Source organism: Punica granatum, chromosome 2 (genome assembly GCF_007655135.1).
Source record: "Punica granatum isolate Tunisia-2019 chromosome 2, ASM765513v2, whole genome shotgun sequence".
NCBI lineage: Eukaryota > Viridiplantae > Streptophyta > Magnoliopsida > Myrtales > Lythraceae > Punica > Punica granatum.
The window spans coordinates 22,325,106-22,342,725 of NC_045128.1; the positions used below are offsets into that span (position 1 = coordinate 22,325,106).

The window sequence follows — 17,620 nt, forward strand, 5'->3', positions numbered from 1 at the left end:
AAATTTAAAAAGGAAGGGTGCAACACGATAACTTCCTAGGAGGTCACCCTTCCTAGTACTACTCTCGCCCAAACACCTTTAACTTCGGAGTTCTAATGGGTTCCAGTGTATTAGTGTTGGTATGATCGCATTCATCAACCTTTGCGCTCGAATTATCTTTTTTTATCTCATGAGCTTGTAATTGATTCCGTAGCTTTTTACGATTGCCAATTTCATGTTCCTCTTGCTTGTTCTTGCTCGTTTGGCTTCGTTCTGATATCGAGGAAGTTGGAAAACATGGCAATAGAGAGGGACGGTTCAAGAGGAAGAGAGGGATAGAGGATGCTTTGTTCTTTCTGCATGGAATAGCGATACACAATGATGGAAATAGAGAGAAGAGGGTTCATGCGCGGAAGAGAACGAATGAAGAGTCTAGCTTGCAATCGAGTAACAAATGTGTTTAGGTATTTTGCTAAATTGCTTTCTCCGATGTCATGTGCTTTCCTTGTACTTGATTGCGATGTTCTTGTCGTTCCTTGGGAGTGATTGAGCTACCTGAGTTATTGAATTTGGGGAATCAGAGAAATGGGTTAATTTGGAGTTGTGGATTGATGGTTCTTGGTGCAATTCGGGTGCGATTTATATAATCGAATTGGATGATTTGAGGTTGGGTTTGAAGTTGGGCTAAATTATATGATGCTTCTTTGTTTAATTTAGGAGGTTTGAGCTCGATTTTGACAGTTTATTGTCAATTTTAAGTTGCCGGCTAAGTTCCATATCAATCCCTTATTCTCTTGATCAATTTTATGCATATTCAATTTGATGTTATGCTTTATGCACGAGCTGTATTATATGATAATGAATGAGATGATTTGAGGTTTTTGACACCCTTTTGATTACTAAAGGAAGTGGTTAAGGTGTAGGCTGAGTTACCTATCAATCCTTTGTTCGACTTAAGATGATTCTACATGTTCATGATGATTTTATGTTGTATCTAAATATGTGGTTGAATTGACTAATATATGAAGGATGATATTTGCTTAGTCTCAAGTCGTATTTTGGGTGCTTGTTTAGTTGATTCATCCTCTGTTTGGTTGATCTCAATTTGGAGCATATACTAAAATAAATTATAGATGCTTCTGGATGCCTAATTACTTATATTTGGGTCTCCGTAAGATCGATTTAAATAACCTTGCTGTTGTCTAGTCATGAGTGAGGCCTATAGAGGCTCGTTTCGGTCACCTTCATGTTATATGGTAAGTTGTCTTCATTCCTATATGCTTTGAGGTCATTCTCCCCAACTTTTCATGTTATTTTGGGCATTCCATAGTCGAATTAAGGGATATTTGAATCGGGATCAGAGTTGATTTGAGAATCTCGAAACTCACTTTTGTTAAGTTTATCTTGAACTCGTTCCATTGTTCCTATATTTGCATTTGCCTCGATTCTTTTTGTTTCTCGTTCTTTGTTTTGCATGTCTCTTGAGCAAGAGGAGAAGAAATGAGAAGAGACAATAATTGTATAGCTTTGATGAAGGGGTTGAGCTTATATATTTAGTTGTATCTTCCTTATATGAGTTTAGTCATGTCATGAGCTGAAGGAATTTGATTGGGTTTTTTGGGTTATGACAAAGGATTCGAATTTACATGCTGAATTTATACTTGATAATTTCTATTGATTGTGATTGTTTGGCTGAAAGTTTGATCATGGGGGTAGATGAAGTTTTATTTTTAATGTTTTCATTAGTAGATTAATGAAGGATTTGTTCATTAAAGTATTTTTCAGCTTTATATAAAGTGGAAAAGCAGTTTGACATAACCAACATGTGTATTATGATATTATTTTGCATATCAGGTGATATTTTATAATTGTAATGGATAGGGATCGAGGAGACCGAATATCTGAATTCTGAAAGCTCGAGCCAGTGAACTATTCTTTTAGGAATTGTCTGCGAGTACTATATTCCCTTGTGAAATGATGTATTATAGTTATATAAATTATTAAGAAGAATATTGTGATAGTTAGAGATTACGAAATTGGTCTTGCTATGTTTTGTGAAGGGATTTGAGAGATATTGCCATTTATGTCTCATTTTGACTCGAGATGTATGATGTGATTGTGCATGTTGATTGTGTATATGTGATGACAATATGATAACATTGTAATATGATTGTGATTGTGTTTGTGTATACTGATATTATTTGATTGTTACAGCCATGGGGCCGCTGGACCTAGCGGAATACAAATAGGACCTAATCGGTCGTTGGACCCGGCGGAATATAAATAGGGGCCTGATCAGCCGCTGGACCCGACGAAATACAAATAGGGGCTGATCGGCCACTAGATCCGACGGAATACAAATAGGTGGTCAACTCTTACCGCCATAAGTTAATAAGCGGCCCCCGCTTATGAGATATGTTTATGAGGACATGGGAATAAATTATTCGAGATGTACGGGGTCATGGTACCGTCACAACTTTGTTGCGAGGAAATGCAACTCTATGACTATATTGTTTGGTTGTGTTGTATATTGTTTGTCTGGTCTGATTGTTGGAGATGTGATGATTGATTGAGATTGGATATGGTGATGGTTGGTATTGTCTGAATGTGTTCTAAACATACTTAAGTGTGTGGCCTGATCTATTGAGTGCTTGGATAGTGATTTGCTATGAAATGCTGACTTGATGGGTATTTGATGATTATGCGAAATTGAGTTGCGTGTCGTGTTATGTGATTGCTCAAGCTTGGACACTATGAAGTACTTGTATAAATTGTACATTATTGTATGAAATTATTATGCTAGTGAATTAAAGGCATGTTCTAACATTATGGTGGAATATATTGGATACTTGATTTATATAAAATGTTGAGATTTGTAAATGTTCGTTCGTGATGTACAAAATATTTTATGGACAAATATTGTTGATTTGGAAGGTATTAGTTGATGTATTTGGATGTAGTGTATGTTTTATGGATATATATATATATATATATATTTATATAGTTAATTAAAGATTAATATTCACTTAATAGTTCATTTTACTTTGAAATTTTGTTCTCACTGAGATGCAACTCACACTTTATATATATTTTTCTAGGTAAACTTCTAGCTGCGTGGGAGAACCACTGTTTATATTGGGGATCAGCTCAGAAGACTATGTAGGAACCTTAGTTATTTGATATGTATTCTTTTTGTATAGAATGTATTTGAGTGTATTACGACCTAAAACTTTTGTTTAATTGGTGTATTGATGTGGATGAAAATATATATATATATATTCTCTTTTGAGATGTATATACATATTAAAGCTTGCTTGATTAGTTATATATATTTGGGAGTTTATGGAAGACATGTTTTATATGAATAGTTATATGATATTGGATATCGAAAAATTTTAGGAGAAATTCTGCTGAAATTTTTTACGGTGACAAGAATAAAAGGGAAGAATAACCCATTCTGATTTATGAGGACAGCATGAAAGAAAGGGGAAGAGTGACCCATTCTACGAGTTTTAGTAAAGTTCGAGTGTAGCGTAGATATCAATCTAGTACTATCAGTTAGTTAAAATTTATTTCTATAGGCATCCAAGATTGGCCTTGCAACGCTGTTATTCAATGATATTTTTGGGACTTCTATCCTCCAACTGTGTCGTTCTTAGGGTCTCTCTCTTTTCATTGGTCACGTGCCCCGTACATATTACCCTATTTGGGAAAAAAATTTCCGTAAAAGGAGTCTTTTTTTGAAAAATTTATTCACATAATATATCTCCTATTATAAAGGCTAAAAGAAATTTTCTTCTCACTTTTACTTCCCAAACTACCATTAGTAAAATGAATTCAACGAATAACAATCATCACTAAATTTAAAGTTATAGTTGTAATTTTACTTAAAAAACTGCCCTACTTCCCTTATTTTCTCTCCTCTACTCGCCCTCCCCCACTTTCTCTGTCGCTCCCCACATCTCTTCTGCTTCTATGCGTTCATCTTATACAAAGAAAAAATTCTTCTTTTTTCCCCCAATTTTTCATTTAAAACATAATTATTTCCAATTCACGTGGTTATAAAATTGATGTCACCAAATTAACTCTCCACTTGAAAAGTCAATTTCGAATTTTAATTTTTTTTCTTAAGCTATATCACCAGGTTTATCGCTCTACCTATTATAATTTGTATAAATTTTATTAACTTCTCTTAGACCCTTTAAAAATCTGTTTTCACATTATCAAAATTATATAATACTAGAAGTGCGTCCGTGCTACGCATAGGACATTAGATAATAATAAAAAGGGCAAATTACAAAAAAAATCTAAATTTTGTAAAACGTCTCAGTTTTGTCCTAAATTTACTTTATAACAAAAAAACCACATGATTTGATAATCGTATCAGATTTGGCCTCCGTTACTATTCCGTTAAGATTTAAGTCTATCTGCCTACGTGGATTTCATGCGACCCACCAAATTTGCACATCATTTGACCATCTTCTCTTTTCTTTACAAAAATAACCTAAGTTTTTATAAAAATCTTAGTTTTGTTCTAGATTTTGATTTGTAATTGTAAAAAAATACATGTTAGCACTCCGTTTTTGTTCACCTAGGAGAGAACATCAACAACATTCTTAACTACAACCCGGAAACTATTACAGAAGAAGATCCAGTAAACCCCAGGTTACTATTCACAGCCGAGTCAGCCAAGTCAACCGAACGGCCCCATGAGCGATGCACGAAGGATCGCAGCACGAGGAAAATTCAAAATCGACAACCTAGCATGACCACAAGGAGGAGGGGCAAAATCGTCATTTTTGTCATCTATCGGTGGGAAGTAATCCGGCCCTGAGAGTGATGCACAGAGGATCGCAGCACGAGAAAAATTCGAAATCGATAACCTAGCATGATCACAAGGAGGAGGGCAAAATTGTCATTTCTGTCATCTATCAGCGGGAAGTAACCCAGCTGATCTAGCTGTGAATAATATCTCGGGGTTTACTGGGTCTTCTTCTGTAATAGTTTTCGGGTTGTAGTCAAGAATGCTGTTGATGTTCTCTTTTGGAGCCGGTGGACCAAAACAGAGTGTTGACATGTATTTTTTTAAAATTACAAATCAAAATCTAAACAAAACTAAGACTTTTATGAAAAATTAAGTTATTTTTTTAAAGAAAAGAGAAGATGATCAAATGATGTGCAAATTTGGTAAGTCCATAAATTTCACTTAGGCAAATAGACGGAAATATTAACGGAATAGTAACGTAGGTCAAATATGATACGATTATCAAAACATGTGATTTTTTTTGTTATAAAATAAAATTTAGGACAAAACTGAGACGCTTTACAAAATTTATGTTTTTTATTATATAATTTTCCCTAATAAAAATAAAGATATAATAGCAAATAGGCGTTCGATTTAATGAAATCTTTGACAACTTCCAGAATTCACAATTATTTTGATGATATATTATAATAACCTTCTACTTATTAAAATTTTGAACTTAATATGGTACTAAAAGGATAATTCAGGTTGAAGAAAGAAAGAAAGGAAAGACCTTTTTTTTTTCCCTTCTATTTGAAGGGGCTTTTTTTTTTCCCAAGGTGAAGAAATAGAAATGGATAGTTTTTTGGCCAAGAAGAAAGGGGCGATCTAGAATCCATAAATACAGCAGGGAAGGGCGGAAAAAGAGATAGACGTGGGGTGGCATAGAAAGTTATTTAAGTGAAATTATTAATTTATCATAAATTAGTAGCTATAATTAAATAGATACAATGAGTCATGGATAATATCGAAAAGTGAAAATAAAACGAAAAATCTTACCTTTAATTTCTTATATTAATATAGATAATTATTATTACCTTTTTCGATAAGGTGTGAGATTATAACTTCCACAAATTAATATTTATCACTTGATATAATATAATAAATTATTGTTTCAAATAATGTAATTTAAAGGATAAAAAATAACTTAGACAACTGCTCTTACCGCATGTAAAATTTATAAACAAAACTTACGTTTAATGTCCTGTGCGGGTCATTTCTAGTTTATTTATTTGCAATGAGATTATAATCATATTGCAATTTCTAGCTGTCTCTGATGATTTGCAGAAACATAGTTTATTCGCCCCGTAACTCATGACATACTTTTTGGCTTTGGTGTTCGATGAGTTAACGTGGCAATAATTGTATTGCTCATTCAGAGGCCCACCGCAGGCTTCACGTAGCGGATCATTTCTCATAGCACATCCGCCCTCCCTCGACGGAGAGAAGAAGAAGAAGGGAAGAAGGAAGAAGAAGGAGGAGGAAGAAGAACTCGCAGAGGCTTCAATTCAGGTCCCCGACCTCCGCTTGCTTCTGCGTCTGTTCCATCGGTGGTTCGAATGGTCAAGAAGCGAGTGCCTGATTGGCTTAACAACTCGCTCTGGTCCTCGAGGCCCCCGCCCGACGATGAGCGCATCCTCCGGTACGCTGACCCCGACCCGCCTGCAGAGCCTCCGGCGCCGGCCGCCCCTGCCCCGGACCCTCCTAGGCCGGAGCCTGATGATTCCAGGAGACGCGCAAATGACGATGAAAACGGAGTTTCCGAAAGCCCTTCCGCCGAGGAAATCTCGCGACAGTCTCAGCTCTTGACGGAGGTCAGGTTTCTCCCTCGCTTCCACGCCCCTATATGGCGGTTCAAAAGTACATTCTTGCAAATCTCTGTACTGGGACAATTTGAATCTTGGGAGGGACGAAACTGAGCTGTTGTTCCTGTATTCAGCTGTCGAGTAAGGTGATAAACATGCGTGAGTTGAGGAGAATTGCGTCCCTGGGAATACCGGATGGTGCCGGGATTCGTCCAGTGGTGTGGAAGGTTTGTTTCTGTCTGTGTACTCATTGAACTTTTGCAATGATATTGCTTTTGTTCTATAAGTTGTATGTATTGATTGATATGAGAAGTTGTGACTTTTATTGATTAATCGTTCAGTGGCAAAGAAGATTCTCTTTTTCTCAATATTTTTTTAGTATTCGTGTCGTCTCCAGTGCAATGATGCAGAGGATGAACTAGGTTGTAACCTACAAGTAATGTTTATGGCAGCTTTTGCTGGGGTATTTGCCCCCAGATCGTGCGCTTTGGCTGTCTGAACTTGCCAAGAAGAGATCACAGTACAAAAACTTCAAGACAGAGCTTTTGATGAATCCTGTAAGTGCATTTGGTCATCTTTAGTCTTGATCACCTCACGTCCTTGGTCTAAACAGTGTGGTTATTGGAACATGTAAGGGCTCCGATACTTTGCTTCTTTCTCAAGAATGGAAGCCGTAATTCTAATAGACTTACTTCTTGGACAGTTTCGTATTTTTGATAGAAGTAGATACATCAAGATCAAAGTAGGTAACTGTCATTAACACGTTGTGTGATGCTGAGCTATATTTGCTGAAAGGAGATAAGACCTTCATTAAATAGACCCTTAATATTATTTTTCCCTGTGACTATGCCAATTGGTTATGTAGCATCCATGACTGCCAATGGGTTATGTAGCATCCTTTAAATCAGTGGCAATTATTTTTCAACCAGAAATCTTACTTTTCACCCCGATTGCGATTACAAGTTGTGTTGCTATGTGATGCTAAAATAGTCTTTGCCTTCTGGCTTCGCACGAGAAGTGTCTGTGTTTTATCTACTTCTCATTAAAAGAGACAAGCATCTGTAAGCTTGTTCCTGGTTGCTTTCCTCCCCTGGTTTTTTCCCTTATTTTGGGCACAGCTCACTTTTCAATTATCAGGATGGATTTCAGATGCTGCCAGATATATGAATGAGTAAAGAAAGACAGTAGTGGTTGCTTTGATGCATTGTTTGAGATTTCTATCCCAAGTGTTTAATGAATAGGATTTTGCAACACATTTCTGCTGCTGTCTCTTTTCCAAATCCTTTTGCACCTCTGAAAAAGTGTATTACACTTCTCTGAGTCATTCTATTACTTAATATTAACATGAAGTTCATGTCATGTTCTTACCATGGCTATTGTGTCAATTTTGTTCCTTAGTCTGGCCAAATTAGCTATGTCTGAGCATGATACTGGCTAGATGAAAATAGTCGGTTCTTTCAATGAATTTCTATTTGGTAATTGCTATTTTGTTGAGTTTTCCTCTTCCATTTCGTCCCTTAAGAGTGTGGATGTCTGAAACTTTTGTGGCTAGTTAGTCAGAAATCACAAGGAGGTTGGAAAAATCCACAAGTGGTGACAATGATGAGTCAAAATGTCAAATTAGAGGTGTGCTTAGACGATCAGGACTAACTCATGGGGAGCATCCATTGAGCCTTGGGAAGAGCAGCATCTGGAATCAGTTCTTTCAGGTATTTTGGAAAGCACTTAAGCTGTAGATTTACAATATATGAGACGGACAAACTATTAAAGTGTGGTATTTGTAAATTATGTCTAAGCACTTTAGTAATTGATTATGTTGTAAATTCTCATAGTTTGAGAGTTTGGATTTTCATTTCAATTCATTACATGAGATCCAACTTCCTTCTGAAGCTTGCTAAAGATATATATACAAAAAAGAGCGATATTTCCAAGTTCTGGTTTGGCATGAAATTGTTACTGGATTTGAATCTGTAATGGATTCTCTTTCAGCAGGTTCTTAGATCATATGGCAGTGACTATATTGTGCATTTTGATATATATCTTTGTACAATGTAGATCTATTTAAAGTCAATATTTTGTGATTGGTTCCAGCTGCTATATATGTGCTTGTCTTGATGAATGCTAACATGCCAAGGTGGCCTTAGAACATAGTTGATGAACACTATTTTCAACAAGCTAGTTTAGGTGATGGTCGTCTTCCATCTTGACAAAACAAGAGCTGTACCTATGCTACGCAGTCTGGTGTTATTGTTTTGTTGTTGTTTTAAAAATCTCTGCAAAAATATGATTATTTTTCATTATCTTTTGATGTGTATATATTATTTTAGAGATTGAACAAAGGTTTTCATTTATTTTTAAATAAAAATAGAAACAGTGAGAGGAGAGAGAAAAAAGAGGGAATGGTGGGCGGACAGAGTGGGAAGTGAAAGGGGGAGAGGGAGAGAGAATAATGAGAGAACATAGAAGTTGATGGTTACTAAAGATTTGAATTGACAAAATTACCCTTTAACTTTCCCTAATCCAGTAGTTCTTAATTGATTATATTATTTTGTGATGAGCATTTTTGGGAGAATGAAAGTTGCACCAGCTACTTTCCTCTCCAACTTGTAAAATAGATATTGATGACTGATATGCATAGCACTAGTAAGGCTGAGCATATGAAAATAGGCAATGGGAATTTGTCCATCTTTTATACAATTTCCATCTCTCTGTTTTTACTAGGCCAATCTGACTGTGAAAGTATGAGGAAGCTGACATTATCATCTGAGGAAATGGACTTTGCTTATGTTCAATTGAAGAGTTGATGTAAAGTACAATGTTGTATCTCTTTTCCTAGGAACTGATTATTATTTTTATTGTTTCTCTGGCATTTAAAATGCTAACTTCTGCTATTAGCATGACAAAACTCGTGGGTCATTTAAGAGTAGTGGAATGGAAATAGCATGGAATAAAATGCTGGAAATTCAATAATATTATTGAATTACATGTCCTTATTGTTTCGAATGTATGAGACAAGCAATTAGGTTTGCTGTTACACGCTTGTATAAAGCTATGAGAATATGTAAAAACATCAACTGCCAATGAGCTATTTAACTTATACATGTGTGTCACCTTGCCCTTTGTTTTTTGTGAGTTGTGTAGGATGCAGAGATTATTGAACAGATTGATAGGGATGTCAAACGTACTCATCCAGACATGCCTTTCTTCTCTGGAGATTCACAATATGCAAAATCCAATCAGGTTTGGTTTCTCACTTGGCCTACCCTGTATGGATGTTGGAGGCATATTTCTGATTTTTTTTCTATCCCACATCTCCAGGAGGCTCTAAGGAGTATTCTGATTGTATTTGCAAAGTTAAATCCTGGCATAAGATATGTCCAAGGAATGAATGAGGTTTTGGCTCCACTATTCTATGTATTCAGAAACGATACTGATCTAGATAATGCGGTATGTGTCTTTCACTTTTCTCAATTTGTTTTTATGATTTTCTTTCTGTATTGAAATATGATTCTGCTGCCAGCGACTTATCAGGTTTGTGGTTAGAACCTAGATCAAACCATAAACGCATTGTGTCGATCTTTTTGGCAGTTGTCCAAGTAAAATGCATAAAGTAATTCTGGTGTCCAGAAACTTATGGTTAAATGGTTAGACATCATCTGACTACTTGATTTTTTATTATTCTCATCTTTCTTCTGCAAACATTAACTCAAGGATATTCCTGATTTGTTGTCTAAAAGGGGCTAGCGGCCATCCTAATCAAAATTTACCTCTTCATGGAAAAATATTTACACACAACAGTTAATATAGGGGAAAAAGGTCTTTCCCGGTATATGATCTTTTTTTGCTGCATACACGGTTATGGTTGATGTAGGGGAATGGTAGGGAAAAGTCTATATTATATGATATGCATACATTGATATTTTCATATTATTTATATTATTGATACTTAATATTTAAGTGCCTTTTCTATCAATTTTACATTCGTAAATTTGTCCTCAAGTGATGATTCCCAGCATTATTGAGGCTATGTTAGTTTGTCTTGCACTATTTTTAGTATAATCCCATGGGTTTCACCTAGTATGCGTGCTATTATTCATAGGACATATGCTGGACTAATAACGTTGAATATGTTGATGTTAATCTTAGATCTACGAAATGAAGCAAAAAATTTAGGAAAAAAGGGCTTCAATCTCTGTCGTCGGGTGGCTGAAATAATGAAAGCTCTTATTTCATGTACATATACTGCAAACTCATTTATCTGCTCAGTAATGGGTAATGGCTACTCATCTTGGGTTTTCCAGAAGTTGTGTATAATTTCATCTGTAACAGTGCTGATGGTGCATGCAAGATTGAATCCAAGGATGGAAATCTAAGTCAAGTAGGGTCAAATTCAAGGATGGAAATGGAGTAGAACACCAGGGACTGACCTTCAAAACCTTTTTTTTTTTTTTTTTGTGATGCGTGTTAACGGCATCATCCAATTATTTTGTGGTGTGGTGTCCTGCAGCATTACTGAGATTTATTTTAGTTTTAACTTGTATTAATAATGTTTTTCATTTCACATTCATTTAACATTTAACTAGTTACACTTGACTAAGTATGACTATTACGTGGCATTGCCTTCTCCTGTAAAGGTTTATATCCCAAGCCATTGGCAATGTTCAAATGTGTTCTTTTTATGCCATTCAATTGTTTTCATCATGTCATTAATATGTTCTGCAGAGAGCAGCTGAGGCAGATACATTCTTTTGCTTCTCTGAGTTATTGAGTGGATTTCGAGATAACTTGTGTCAGCAACTGGACAACAGTGTCGTGGGAATCCGTTCAACACTTACAAGGTTGTCACAGCTCCTAAAGGAGCATGACGAGGAACTGTGGCGGCACCTGGAGGTCACAACCAAGGTATGTTTTGCTATATTCTTTTGGGGGACTATTTATTATAATTGGTTTTTGATAAAGGAAGTCGTTAGATCTCTTACTCTTAGTCGAATTGGAGGAAGTACAGATTCATTTAAGAAGCATATACCGCTCATTTTTATTCATTGACTAGTTCGCAGCATTAGCACTATATATTCTTAGGTAATATATATATCCTTGGACAAGTTCCATTTACACCTACTGTATTTTCATTAAAGGACGCGGACACCGCCGGTTCAAAATAGGACACCCAACACCCCTTATAGTATTTTGGCATCACTGAAGGTTTTCAAAAGTAAATTTTCAAAGTACACTACCCTTGGCACAAAAGTGTGCAAATGCCCTCTTAAAACTTACAACGAGTCTCAGCATACTTGAAATTAGGAGTGTCAATATCTTTTAACAAAAATACAGGGGGTGTCATGGAATCTAGCTCGTGTCCTTACTAGTGAGTCTACATCCTTGACGATGATTGAATGGATGGAAAAGCTAAAGTTGATGGAGATATTTTGCATGTTTCATTTAGCCGATCAAAAAGTCCAGCTGCGGAAGGCAAAGCCTCATTATGAGCAAGAGCTCTCTCCTTGTTAAATGTTCCACATATTTCTTCATCCTCGTCCATTTTTCTGTTTTCCCATCATTCTTTCCTTCTTACATGTAAACACTTTCTAACGTTGAATAGAAACTTTTGGCTGAATGAGATAGAAACTTCATATAAGGCTAATACTTGCTGTAATACTTGCCTCTTTGCAAAATAACTGTTGTTGGTGATTGTGGACGATATCTGATTTGGTATTGTGTTTCGTTTTGGATTATATATGTCTATATCATAGCCCTTTAGATTTTGATCCAAAAGATGGTTTACGAACAATGCCCATGTGTCCTGTATGTGCGCCTTTGGCTTTCCTTTGACTCATATCAAATACAGAAAATTATCTTCGGAGCATTTCATGCATCTTTTGTTTGTTGCCGAGTGCCTCATTGCAAGTAGGTTCTCACAAATCAGACTCTCATACATTTTTCTAAGTGAGGGTTTGTCCATGCCCTCGCAGAAATGCTTTTCAGTATAAACTTCTACCTTGCTGGGTTGTGTATCTTTAAGCTCCATTACGATGTATTATCTCTTACAAGATTTTCATGAACCGCAATTTTCTGTGAAGCCCCTTGACTGCATATTATTTGAATATGACTGTCTTACTCTTGTGTTTGAAAATTGTTAGGTCAATCCCCAGTTCTATGCGTTCAGGTGGATTACACTCTTGTTGACACAGGAATTTAATTTTGCGGATAGCATTCGCATTTGGGACACACTTCTAAGTGATCCAGAGGGTCCTCAGGTAATGATCCTTTCAATTTTTATCCTTACATACTTAAATGGAATCCTACAACAATGCAATCTTATCTTGCAACCTGCAGGAGACCTTGCTTCGCGTGTGCTGTGCTATGTTAATTCTTGTTCGAAGACGTCTGCTAGCTGGAGATTTCACTTCAAATCTTAAGCTACTTCAACACTACCCCTCAACAAACATCAGCCATCTGATGTATGTGGCCAATAAATTGCGCGCAAAACTGTCGTGTTAACTCCCAGGTCAAGTTTGATTGATTCTTCTTCCTCTCCTGCATTTGTGTTCTCCCTCCATTTTGTATTTCAGTAAAAAGCTTGTATGTAAATTGTAAACAGCTTCCATAGGATATAGTAATGCTCATAGTGTCTTTCATTTCTCATTAATCTTCTCTCTTTTCTAGTGAAAAAAGTTTTTCGGTTTTTCCTCCTGTCTTGTTTACAGGAGAAAAGGCTCAGGTTAAGAAACTACGGCTACTTTGTATTACAAGATAGTGTAACACGATTCTTTGGTTCTCCAGTGGGAAATTGTGCTGTCAGTTTCTTTTTAAATTGTTTCTCGCTCATATTTTTAAACATGTCATCATTTGATTCCTCGTATTGTGGTGGTTTTGGCTGGGGAGGGATTTGCGGAATGGACCATGCTCACATGTCGACATTTATCAGTTAGTGTCGAACAATGTGAAAGATGAGGGACCACATTTGAGAGAGTTTCGGGGTCAGATCCTACAAAAAGTGCAAGGGATAGCCCGGTGAACTAACCAGAAAGAGCATTGCATGGTGATCCCTTCCTTATTCAATACATGTACATATATTTTGGGAAACCTTTATCAATACTAGTGAATTTATATGTGCATTGCCCATGAAATTTTCTTTGATAAAATATATAATACTCGAACGATAGAACATATGCATGTAAAATGATACAATAATAGAAAATAACACCATACAGCACAAAATTTATTCGAAAATTACACTGCAACACAAAACAAAATCATTTAATGAGACAACACGTAAATTTTTATTTTTTTTAATCACCGTGTAGCATGCCATTGGTGATCCGTCAAGAATTGGATGGAATTCTGACGTGGCAACTTTTTTATGTGTACTTTTGCTCAAAAGGCAACTTTAGGGACTAAATTATACTAAACAATACAAAATTATTAGAAAAAAGAGAGAGAGGGAAAGAGAGAAATGGTGGCTGATCGAGAGGTGGATGAGGGCTCTCCACTGGCCATCGACCCCTCGATTGAGGTTGCCAACCTGCTCAAATAAGGCCGACAATCCCAATCGAGGGAGCCCTCCGCCCCTCCAATTTGGGAATCCCAGCCGCGAGGGTCCCCCCAAATTGGAGAGGTCGAGGGCTCAGCTACCGGCTATCGACCCCCCAATTAGGGTCACCGACCTAGTCCGGCCAAGCAGGCAACCTCAATCGCACGGTCAGTGGACGGAGTTAGAGCCCCGACCCCTTAATCTAGGAGATCCTAGCGGCTGGGATCCCCCCAATTGGGGAAAGCCATCCACACCCCGACTTGGGGTCGCCAGCTTGGCCGGCGTTGACCGGTGACTCAATCGGGGTTGGGTGGCTAGTGGGGGAGACCCAACCATAACCATCCTTTTCCTATTTTTTTTCTTTTTTAATTAGTTTTATATTATTTTTATTTTATTTAATGAAATTTAGTCTCCCAAGTTTCCTTTTGTGCGAATGTACCCCTAAAAAGGTTGTCCATCCAATTTTTGACAGAATACCAATAGCAACTCAGTGATAAAGATAAAAATTTATGTGATGTCTTGTGAAATGATTTTTTTTTGTGTTGTAGTGTGATTTCAAAGAAATTTTGTACTGTGTGGTGTTAGTTTTTCGACAAGAATTAATGGGTCACAAGATGTTCAAGAGGGTAAAATCAAGAAACTCTTTTAAAATAAAGAAATATATTATAAGTAAATTAATAGTATCTCATTTTGAATGGATTTGTGACCATTTCTAGTCAAAAATCTATTCTTACTTTAATAAATAAATAAATAAAATAAAAAACAGTTAATAATAAATGTGAGGGTTGATGACCCAAAAAAATGCCTTTCTATTATTTCTAGCACAAATTTTTTTAATTGCATGAAAAATTACAAATTATGATTTTTGTATCTTTCTACTAACATTACAGACATGACACATGGAAATCTATCAAGCGAAGCCCATCGATATTTTCATATTAAATTAAAAATAAAAATTATCAAAAGTAACTAATAATATTCACACGAAATATTTAATAATAATTTCAGTGAAAGATATAAATGTATATGTTGACAATAATATTTACATATGCGTAACATAAAAAAGTATATACAAAATTAGTATACAAATGACAAATCACTATATCTAAGTATATTATTACTTTTTGTAAAATTTTACAAAATTATCCCCATTATTTTTTACTCTATGAAGAAAAATAAAACTGAAGACAATAATAAAACTATAAAACTGTTCAAATTTTGAACTCATATCTCTTATGCTCCTCCATCAATTCACTCGTGGTCTTATTACACTCAACTTTTTACTTATTCCTCTTCAATCCTCATTCTACATCTATCTCAACCTATGTTATTGTTTCACTAAAAAAAAACTTTTTTTTAAAATTTTCATCATAATTTTTAAAATTTTTAATAATAGCACAACCATGTAGAATTACAAATGGTATATAATGATGAAAATACAAAGGCAACGTTTTAAACTATGTTTTTCCTTTACTGCGAGTAGCGCTAGTGCAGAATCTAGTGTATGAATAATAAAAATTTGATAAGCATAATTAAAATAATTTTTAATAAAAATGAAATTAATGCAATTAAAAATAATTTATTTCAAGAAAGCATTTCCAGTTAATATATATATTTTACATGATCTTTCATTTCATTAGAATATCCTAAAGAAAAATATAGAGAAATGAACTTAAATTTTCAATAAAAGTCTGCAAAATAATTAATAGAAATATTATTTTCACGAATAGTCTTGCAATGACATCTATAACTCGAAAATTTAGGAAAAATCCAACCTAAATCAATCAAAAAGTTCTAAAAATTAAAGACCATAAGGGTTGGGTCTAAGTTTTAAAGCAAAAAATTGGAACAAAGTTGATTGGATCCGATTTTATGTATATATAAATTTATTGTAGTAATTAATATTATAATTTTTACTTAATAAATAAAATAAAAATACACTTTAGATCTCACCTAAACCACAAGAGTAAATTTAATTTCAGTTACAAACTGATAAGTTGTATTGATAATCGAAATTAAATTTACATTGGAAGCAACTTATCTCTCCCTTTTTACACACTTATCCTTGAGGAGCGCGAACGAAAATGTACCTAGAGCTCATGAAGGGAGGACGTTGACAGCATGAGGACTCTAAGCTGTGCAACATTGTTAGCAGGTGATGGTAACAAGCACTACAATGGTAATGAATAGAATGAGAGTCGACGTCAGTGGGCAAAACAAAAGGAAGAAAAGAACAATAGGGAGAAAAGAAGAACCTAACATAAGAGAAAACAAAATAAAATAAAAAATGAATTAATGATATGTTATCTCTTTTCTTTAAAACTTTTATTCTCTTTCTATCTTTTTTATTTTTCCAAATGCGTACTTTTGTATCCATAGAATTCCATGTAAATTTCATTGGAACTTTGAAATTAAATTACCGTCGACATAATATTTTACGTAATTTTTTAAAATAAATTAATATAAATTTTAAAATTTTCGTCAAAAATTTGTTTGAAATTATCAGTAACTCATTAGAAAATATCCATCTATAAAATAATTTTTAAATATTCTTAATATAAATTATGAAAATCCATCTATACAAATGTAAATAGGAAACATGAGAAAGGAACAATGAGCATTGAATGGAGAAGTTCTTTCATATTTGATACATTCGTTAAAGTGAACAATTATGGGAAATAACACGCTAGGTAGTTTTTATAATGAAAAAGTATGAAAGGGCGCCTTGAAATCAAAAGGTCATAAGAAAGAATATGTATAAGTTGGTTTTTGAAACTCAAAAAAAATAAAAGTATTATGGTAGAAGAAAGAGAATGCAGAAATTTTTTCCAACAATTAGCGAAGTCAAGGAATAAGAATAATTAAAATGAGAAGTAATTAACAATTGAAAGAGAAAATAGAGAAGATACAAATATAAATTGGAAAGGGGAGAGAGTAGCCGTGAGCGCTGAATGAAGAAGTTATTTCGTGTTTGATGCGTTTCGTCAGAGGAATAATTATGAAAAAGAACATGGCAGTAATTTTCATAGCGAAAAACTATGAAAGGTGCCTTGAAATCAAATGGTCATGAGAAATAATACATATAAGTTAGTTTTTCTATTAAAACGAACGGCATGCTATTGAAAAGATGTGATGTTTAATAGCATTCATGTTATTTGAGTAAAGGGTAAAATAGTAATATTATTAATTTACCAAGGGCAAAAACGAAACAAAGTTGGAGAAATACTTTGGGAATGATCATGCTTTTGAAAATATGTAGAAAGTTTAACTCGACTTATGCAATATATGGTAAAATATGTGAGGCAATGAATTTTGAAAATGAGCGATGAATAGAAAGTCGAAGTGTGTGAGATAAATGTCCTACTAACAGAGCATACCACAAGTGTGCGAGTAAATTGTATAAAAAGAAAAGTAGAAATTCACTAAGGCTATGGGATTCTTTGGAACAAAAATTGAGGAAACGTGAAGTTTTGAAAATAACTACATGATTCATAGCTAAGA

The 17,620-nt window shown here is 34.9% G+C and overlaps 1 protein-coding gene and 1 non-coding gene across 3 annotated transcripts; one reads left to right on the forward strand and one right to left on the reverse strand.

Moving 5' to 3' along the window:
• Window positions 1-14: 14 nt before the first annotated feature.
• On the reverse strand, window positions 15-133 carry LOC116198265. The gene has a single exon (XR_004155210.1). It is a non-coding gene; the product is annotated as a 5S ribosomal RNA (ribosomal RNA).
• Window positions 134-6,162: 6,029 nt separating this feature from the next.
• LOC116194696 (TBC1 domain family member 13-like) lies at window positions 6,163-13,399 on the forward strand. Of its 2 annotated transcripts, XM_031523572.1 has the most exons (9): window positions 6,163-6,597; window positions 6,723-6,815; window positions 7,041-7,145; window positions 8,145-8,297; window positions 9,730-9,828; window positions 9,907-10,035; window positions 11,311-11,490; window positions 12,726-12,842; window positions 12,922-13,399. In XM_031523572.1, the coding sequence occupies exons 1-9, from the start codon at window positions 6,343-6,345 to the stop codon at window positions 13,084-13,086; spliced, it is 1,296 nt and encodes a 431-aa protein (XP_031379432.1). In that variant the 5' UTR covers window positions 6,163-6,342; the 3' UTR covers window positions 13,087-13,399. The 2 variants fall into 2 exon arrangements, with proteins under 2 accessions (XP_031379432.1, XP_031379433.1); XM_031523573.1 differs by lacking the exon at window positions 8,145-8,297 and having other exon boundaries at window positions 6,164-6,597.
• The last annotated feature ends 4,221 nt before the right edge of the window (window positions 13,400-17,620 follow it).